Source organism: Aegilops tauschii, chromosome 3 (genome assembly GCF_002575655.3).
Source record: "Aegilops tauschii subsp. strangulata cultivar AL8/78 chromosome 3, Aet v6.0, whole genome shotgun sequence".
Classification (NCBI taxonomy): domain Eukaryota; kingdom Viridiplantae; phylum Streptophyta; class Magnoliopsida; order Poales; family Poaceae; genus Aegilops; species Aegilops tauschii.
Window position 1 is genome coordinate 25,199,270 of NC_053037.3, and position 8,720 is coordinate 25,207,989.

The 8,720-nt window shown below is 49.2% G+C and overlaps 1 protein-coding gene across 3 annotated transcripts; it reads right to left on the minus strand.

The window, feature by feature from the left end:
• Nucleotides 1-2,261: 2,261 nt before the first annotated feature.
• On the minus strand, nt 2,262-6,097 carry LOC109786639 (uncharacterized). 3 transcript variants are annotated; one of them, XM_073509917.1, is made up of 3 exons: nt 5,926-6,097; nt 3,267-3,791; nt 2,262-2,921 (listed from the first exon to the last, which is right to left on the minus strand). In XM_073509917.1, the coding sequence occupies exons 2-3, from the start codon at nt 3,779-3,781 to the stop codon at nt 2,711-2,713; spliced, it is 726 nt and encodes a 241-aa protein (XP_073366018.1). In that variant the 5' UTR covers nt 3,782-3,791; nt 5,926-6,097; the 3' UTR covers nt 2,262-2,710. The 3 variants fall into 3 exon arrangements, with proteins under 3 accessions (XP_073366018.1, XP_073366017.1, XP_020200806.1); XM_073509916.1 differs by lacking the exon at nt 5,926-6,097 and adding an exon at nt 3,984-4,213; XM_020345217.4 differs by lacking the exon at nt 5,926-6,097 and having other exon boundaries at nt 3,267-3,988.
• Between the last annotated feature and the right edge of the window lie 2,623 nt (nt 6,098-8,720).

Sequence of the window (8,720 nt, forward strand, 5' to 3'; positions counted from 1 at the left end):
GAGCAAGCCGCTCGGCCAAATCAGATCTGTCCGGAGGGCAAACCACGCATGACGCCGACCCACCCACCAAGCCCTCCATGCCGCCACCGCCGATCCGAGGTAAGATGGTCCGTCGCCGCAGACCCAGCCGCCGCCGCCGAACGCAGCCAAGGCCGCTGCCCGAAGCAGGGCCGGCCGCCGCACCCGCCACCATTGCCGTCCTAGGCCGAGGCGGCCGCCGCGCTGCCGCCGGTCAAGGCAGGCCCGCCACACCACCAAGGCCAGATCAGCCGTGCCACCACACGCCGCGGGGCTCCGCATCGCCCCCATGGCGCAGGAGAGAGGAAAGGCCCCCGCCACCGCCGTCGGCCCCCGGGCTATAGGCCGGCGGCGTCCTTCGGCGGCGGCGGAGGGAGGGATGAAAGGACGGGGAGCCCTCGGCGGCTAGGGTTGCGATCCCACCCTAGTCGCCCGAGCGGGGGCGACGCGGGGGGAGCGGGGCCGACCGGTGAATCCTTTTGCTAAATGGGGTAAAACGGATGAAATCCCGCTAAATGGGTAATTAGTGTAAAAAATGTCAAAATAGGGAGTAAAAACCGGAATTCACTCTTTTTTTAAACTTGTTTCAGGGTACTTTTGCTGTGTAAAAGTTAATCCAGAAACGAACGGAAAATCGGTGTCCGTTTTAATTGGTGACTCCGGTTGGATGGACCGTGTCCGCAGATATTTGATGCCGTCTATTCGGTGATCAGTGTTAGTTAGTTAGTTAGAGATCATAATCATCATGTTCATCATTCGCAAAAAAAAAAAAATTCATCATGTTCATCAGAGTGATCGAGGCCTTCCTATTCCGGGAATGCTATCAGTACTGACTCCTGCAACCTGCCTACCCATCTGTCCTTCCTGATGAGTTCTGGTTTGTCTCAGATCCTGGTTGCTACAACGTTGCCAGATGTGAAGTGCATCACAACTTTCTATTTCCATCTCAATCCTCCTGGATGCACATGGTTCATCGGTCTGACACTTTAACTGTTACTGTTATGTTTGGAGAGTTGGTTCCTTTTAAGGCTCTCATCTTCAGGTTCAGAAACAAGAGTGTGCTTTTTCCCATTGTGTAGAAATGTTTGCTTTTGTTGTCAATGCAAACGTCAAAAACTAACCGCGGAAGGAATTCACACGAGAGACTTACCGGCTACGGGGTCTGAGAAGTACAGACGCAAGTTAAACTGTTAAAAGTCACCTCAGATTGTCAAGATGAAGAAATGTTCGTCACGGAGATTTACCGATCTGCCTGCGTCGTCTCCGTGAGGCTGAAGCTATTGTAAAATGACAGCAAAAGTAAGTAAGTAAGTAAGTAAGAATATCGTCGACGTAAACCATGCTTCCCACCTTGATTGGTCATGTCCCCATCAATAATTTTGAAAAGAATGCATTGCTACATGATATCAGAAATAAAAGAACGGTGTACAGGTGACACGGAAAGGCAGCAGGCCTGAAGAAATGCTGCTTGAAGCAGCAGCAACCACAACACCACATCCATCCATCACACCCAGAAGCTTCTAATGACACAACAGTCCCTCCTCCATCATGATCATCATCATCAGAGAGCTGAGTGAGTGGTTTTGTATTTCTGCACTGACCCTTGCAGAAAAGGAGAGGCAGAAAAGCACAAGCACCCAACACACAAGTTGGCCAAAAAACAAAACGTTGAGAGGGATTTGCCTCATATCCCTGCCAAAATGGAGAGAGGGAAAGATTTTGCAAAAGTTGATGGAAAGCATGAGATGCCAAAGCTAGTGCAAGTCTGACTCATTTCTAATTCCATTGCTTGGTGGATCCACCACCATCCTTAATATAAGACCTTTTAGCTATTTCAAAATATTGACTACATACATACTAAAATGAGTGAACATACATACTAAAATATATCTGGACACATACGAATAAAAAAAAGCTAAAAGGTCTTATATTAAGGAACGGAGGGAGTATACAAGAGAAGGATTTTCTATTTGTTTAAAGGACTTAATTGCACACAAGCAATGCAAAGGTCAATCTACAAGGTTGGAAATAATTAGAGCTGTAATCAAGGAAAAAGTTGACCAGATGGGCAAGGCAAGTAAATGCTGGATGAGTCACTCCAAACTCATTTTGGTTTGTCCGGAAAAATTACACTCGCAAACATACGGACGGCGCAAGCACCGAGACAGGTTGTATATATATGCTTGAATGAATGAATGATAGATCATAGATGTGGATAAGTATGTGTGAGATGCTGCATGAGCTGACCAGAAAGCAGGATCCATGAAGATTGAAAACAAGTCACTTGACAATGTGCATGATCATAATCTGCATCCTTTTCCCCTGACATTCTCAGTATCAACACCAGCACTTATGCACTACTACCAAGCATCACCAGCATACCTCCTCTCTCTGCTATGTTCTGAAAAATCCCCATAATCAATTACTTACTTGAATAATAATACAGGCAGTGAAGCTACAGCAAGGGCCATATTACACTAGACATCTGATGCGCTTGCATCTTCTAATACAGCGTACTCCGGTTCGCGGCCAGCTGATCATGTAGAGGACCACACTGCAGGCCTTGATCTTGCAAACCCTGCCATAGTTCGGCATCCCGAGCGACCGGCTCGGCGAACTGAAGGGTGTGCTCGCCCCGCCGTGCTGCCCCGTTGCCGCGCTGAGCCGGTGCGCTGGACTGGTTGATCATCAATCACTGGGACGGCGCGGGAGGCTGGTCGTCGGTCAGGTGAACTGTGGTGATGTCGTGGATGCTCGACCTCCTTGCCACCCCTGAGCTGAGCCTGATAAAGTACTTCTGGGCGTGGCTGGCCACCTGCGTCGGCGTCCTCGTCTGCACGAAGTTGCGTGATATGTTCCTCCAATCCCCTCTTCCGTACTTCTTCAGGCCTAAGAGGAACAACCTGGCCAAAAGAACAGAGCATATGATCAGCTTCAGCAACTAGTGTATGCATCATGAATTCTTGCTGCATGGCCATCAAACATCATGCTACATGACTGTCTCGTCAATTCCTACTGAGCATACACAATTTATTCAGTTTCAGATAGCAGTTCTTCCATGGTTGAATTATTCTTCCAATTTGCCAAGTTTTAAATGCTAGCAAAGCCATCTGATGATGTAAATCCTATTGATTGATGGTGAATTCAAGAAAGAAAATTTATGTCACTAACTAGTCTTGTGCATGACATAGATAGAGCAGAGCAATCACTCTCACAAGACAGTGAGATCAGAAGAACACTATACTCACCTGTGCTCGTGCTCGGTCCACGGCACCCCCCTCCTCCTCCCCCGTTCCGGCGTCCGCACGCCGTGCCAGTTCCCGCAGCCAACGCCGAACCGCCGTCGGGCCTGGATGGAGACGGCGTGCAGGCGGCGGAAGCCGCCGAACGGGAGCACGACGGCGCGGAGCAGCTGTTCCGAGAAGCCGAGGCCGGTCCACTCCCTCACGCACGGCGCCTCCCACAGCCTCTCGTCCTGCGCGAGGACCCGCCAGCCCTGGCTGACGCACGCCGCGGCAGCCAGCGTCCGCGGCTCCACCCGCCGCAGCACCTCGAACATCACGTCCTCCCCCAGATCCGGCACCTCTCTCGCGTCCCCCGGCTGCTGCGGCGGAGGCTGTGAGGACGAGGAGGATGCCTCAGCCTGGCTCGAGCTCGAGGTCCGCTGCCGCTTCTTGGCTGGCTCGCTGGAGCCGCCACCGCCAGAAGCGGGAGGAGGAGCCCAGGGATCACGACCAGCCGAGGAATCGGAAGGGCACTTCATGGCGGGGCACCTGTACACACGACTGTCAGGATCCCGATGGATCTGACGAGGAGAGATGGACAAAAATCTGATCTTGACGAGGATAGAGGAGACGACCAGGATGAATTGTAGTATGATAACAAGACAATTTACTGGAAATTAAAGAACTGAAATACTACAACAAGATAAGTAGATAAACTTTGGCTTTGATTTCTTAGCTTACCAATGATACAAGGATGGGAGACCTTTATATAGAGTCTGGCCGATGACATCCCATGAGAAATGGGAAATGTTTTACGCCGGTCACACGAGAAACGTGCGATGGGGACATTGGGTGTGATCGTAGGATGCAGCCAGCACCACTCTTCTTAAAAAATATAGTACACATCTCAGCTAACCTTATCCTCTCGCGTCTGTTCTCCATGGCTCGTTTTGTTTCTCTCAGAGCATCTAAAGCCGGACCTCTCGTATCCGTCTCAGACGCTCGGGCAAACCATCTGGTCACTTACCGGTCAAAAAAAATCGATCCAACCGAAACTCTCCAACTGCGGATAAACGGCCGGGCTGACCGGCACCCCTCATATCCAACCCAAATATAGGGTGGATATGGGGTGATCCGGGCATGCTCGAGCGCGTCCGCTTGACAGGCCCGACCCACCACCGACCCCGCAACTGTCCCACGAAAATCCCAATTCGGGCGCCTCGCTCCAAACCCTAGCTCACTCTCTCTCGCATCATCCACTCCTCCCCCTCCCTGATTCCGATCACATCCACTATGATGACCAACTCCGGCTCGGAGCTCGACTACGAGGAGGAGATGGCCCTCCGCATTGCGCTAGAGCGGTCCAAGGTGGAGACCAGCGACAGCTCCGGATCTGGAGCGTCGTCGCAGCTCCCGCGTCGACGAGGAGAGGACAAAAATCTGATCTTTACGAGGATAGAGGAGATGAACAGGATAAATTACTGGAAATTAAAGAACTGAAATGCAACAAGATAAGTAGATAAACTTTGGGCTTTGAATTCTGAGCTTAACAACGATACAAGGATAGCCTCTATATAGGGTCTGGCCGGTACATGATTCCATGACAAATGACGGTAACGCCCTTATATTAGATAATAAATTCTTAGTAATACACCATTATTCTAACTAGTAGAATGCTCGTGCGCTTGCAACTGACTGCATCGACGGCTTCTTTTTTATCGTTAAAACACTTTTCTTTTCTTCCTTACTTCCATCTCCCAACTAAAAATACTTCTCGGGGTAATATGTAAATGGATAAATTTACAATCATATGAAAATATCAAGAGCTAAAACACATATTTATCAAAAAAAATTCCCACGACACATTCAACATGAATGTTATGTGTCTGACAGATTGAAAGCAAATACAATGATGTCTGACAAATTGGGAACAAACACAATGGTTCACTTCTTCACCACCAAATCTTATTTATATTTCAGAACACGGTTGTCCTATCAGTGTTTACCTGCAAAATCTCCCTTCCCTTCTTTCGTCCCTTCCTCTCTGCCTGCCTCGATCTCTTCCCCCTCCCCCCCCCCCCCCCCTCTCTCTCCCTCCCTCCCTCACTCACTCACTCACTCACTCTATCTATCTATCTATCTCTCTCTTTGGATCACAAGTGTGTTGCCTTCTCAAGAAGGCTCCAACGCTCTATTAGTTGCCTCGTCAGTTGGTCATCATTTTTGTTATTGGTGGCGACGATGGCAATGACCAGGGCCGGCCCTGACACGGTAGGGGTCGTGGTGCAAGATGACAGACCGGGACCTCTGTGTATATACAACTAGTTACAGAAGTATTGGGTTGTTCTTCAGCAATTGCTACTTGGTAGAGCTAGTTCGCGAGAAGTTCTATCATAACCTGCACTTATACTCACTTTTTTGTCAATGGCTCGCTTTTGGGATTCTTCGAATTCATCTGCTCACTTTCTCATTATGATAACCAAGCATATACTTTCTAGATGAAATAGAACAAAAACAGTACAATACTTATGGTATGAAATTAAAAAAAAACACTTGGATGCCTTTTCGAATCCTTATTTTTCTAAGTCTTTGATGAATTGGGATTATGGGAGACTAGATGGAATCATATCGAATGAAGGGAAACAAATAAATCTAGGTCTAATAGAAGGGGAATTGTACTTACCGTAACAAATTGATGGGAGATTTGCTGTGAATTAACAAGATATTCTCCTTTGTTAGTTCTGTCGGAATGACTAAAAATTGTACTCGTGTTAGCAGGAACGAGCGGCGGGGACATAGGACTTGGGAGACGAGAGGAGAAGAAGATGAGGGGAGGGGAAAGGGCCTCAAATCAGTTTCTACGCCTCATGTGCTGATTGTTTGAGCTTTATCTTTTCTGATGGATTGGACCCTACTTGGGTTGGGGCCCCAAAAAATTTGGAGCCCTGTGCGGTGGCACCTCTTGCACTTGCTCAGAGTCGGCCCTGGCGATGAGGAAGAACATCTGATTCTCCTTGCTAGCACGATGAAACTGAGACAAATGTGTCAATTTAACAGGCCAAAAGAAAGATACACCTGATAGTCAGTGTAATTATGTTGTTCACAAATACCAAGAAGTGTTTATGCATCCATGATTCTCCTTAACGATGCATTATATCTCAGGAGCCTTCCAATACAGAACAATTCTCGACCATTCTGTAATCGTGGAACTGCTCAATGGCATACATCTCGTTACCAGCATCGGTTGCACCGAATTAAGATTCGAGCGCCTCCCATAAGTCCTTGCAACCTGCATATGTAAATATGCATCAATCAGCTTACCTCCGATCACACTTAGAACTGCTCCGAAGGTAAACTTATCCGGTTTCAGCGCAGCAGCAAAGCTATGGATCAAAAATTGCCTACACATATTAGGTTTTTGGATTGTTGAGTATATTAACAATTTTTTGGTTAATTTAATCCACGAATAAATCATGAACATGGCATTGACAGAATTAATAACATACTGATTATGATCTAGATAAGCACATACTACGTATATAGTAGAAATATGATGTAGGGTAGAACCCTATAAGGCCGATCTTTCACGAAAGGAGCGGATCCCAACGAAGAACACGAGGGAAAACACAAGAGAATCACTCAAACCAACAAGAATAAGTCACACATATGCTAGATCCTCGAATCACAAAGAGATACAAGATCCACAATCAACAAGGGACGATACAAAGGGTAACCGGTTCTTCTCCGTGAGGAGGTCTTGATGGGGCCACCCAAGAGGGGGTCTTGAATCCAAGGGGATCTTCTCCGAAGAGGGGCTGCGGTCTCTCTCGAGGAGTAGATCCGTATGGATGAGCAAAGCTCTATCTCAAGTATGAGCTAAACCAATGCTAACCCTAGAAAGATGGAGGAGAAGGAGTATATATAGTCTAGGGGAGCGAAGGGGTACATGGGCCTCGGCCCTTTACTGTGCGCGGACAGGGGGGCGGATGTCCGGGCGACGGGACGGATGTCCGGGCCTTCAGGAGGAGCCGGATGTCCGGGCTTTGGGCCGGATGTCCGGGCTGGCGTGGTCGGCCTCGGTGCTCTCTGGATAGACGGGGTCCGGATGTCCGGCGGCTCGGGACGGGCCGGATGTCCGGGCCTTCGGCCAGGTGTCCGGGCTGGAGTGCCATTTCTTCTGTCCTCTGGATAGGCCTGTTCGGATGTCCGAGGGGGAGGCCGGATTTCTGGGTCGGAGGCCGGATGTCCGGGCCCTGTAGACTTGGCCGCTGGCTTCTTGCTGCTGGTAACACTTCCAGGGGCCGGATGTCCGGGGTCTTGGCCGGATGTCCGGGGCCTGGGAGGTGTTCTTGCCTCTTTCCGTTGGTTCTCTTCATCCATGGACTTGGCGACTTGTCCGTCTTCATGTGCATCTCCGATAGGGTCTTCTAGGTACCTGAGCACGCATAGCATTTTCATTTGAGGTAGTAGCCATGTCTCGAGTGGATCATATGTGATATCACTAAGGAAGGAAGTCACCTTGGTCTCGAGAGCTCTAGCTCGTGCTCGTGTCATGGGTCCTCTTGGCACTTGATGAGACGATGGTAGGTCCATGGGGATGACCATAGGATGCTCCACATCATCTCCCCTCCCTTGGGAAAGATCCAACCTCGGATCGAAATCCTCATCACCATGGTATGGAGAGAGATCTTTGACGTTGAAGATGTCGCTCACGGAGTACTTGTCGCGTGGGATGTCGATCTTGTAAGCGTTGTTGTTGTAGCGTGCAAGCTCCTTGAAGGGTCCATCGGCTCGTGGTATAAGTTTGGACTTGCGTTCTTGGGGGAAGCGTTCCTTGCGAAGGTGTAGCCACGCAAGATCTCCAACGTTGGATATCATGGGTTGCTTGTTGACGTTGAGCTTGGTCGCGAGTCGTTGTACTTGGCGCTCGATGGTGTGCCTTGTTTCTTCATGCATCTTCTTGAGGTAGTTCACTCGTGCACTCGCGTCCATGTTGATGTGCTCTTGTAGTGGTAGAGGAAGAATGTCCAATGGGGACAACAGGTTGAAGCCGTAGACGACCGCGAAAGGGGACTTGCCGGTAGTCGAATGTCTTGCGCGGTTGTAGGCGTACTCGGCGATGGGTAGACACTCCTCCCACTCCTTGATGTTCTTCTTGATTAGCACGCGTAGGAGAGTGGAGAGCGTACGGTTGGTCACCTCCGTTTGCCCGTCGTTTTGTGGATGGTATGCCGAAGAGAACAAAAGCTTGATTCCGAGCTTGGCGCATAAGGTCTTCCAAAACTAGCTTAAGAACTTGACGTCGCGGTCCGAGACAATCGTCTTTGGCACTCCATGTAGGTGCAAGATTTCCCTACAAAAGAGATTGGCAACATGTGAAGCATCGTCTACCTGGTTGCATGGTATGAAATGTGCCATTTTGGAGAATCGGTCCACAACAACAAACATGGAATCCTTTCCATTTCTAGATCTAGGCAA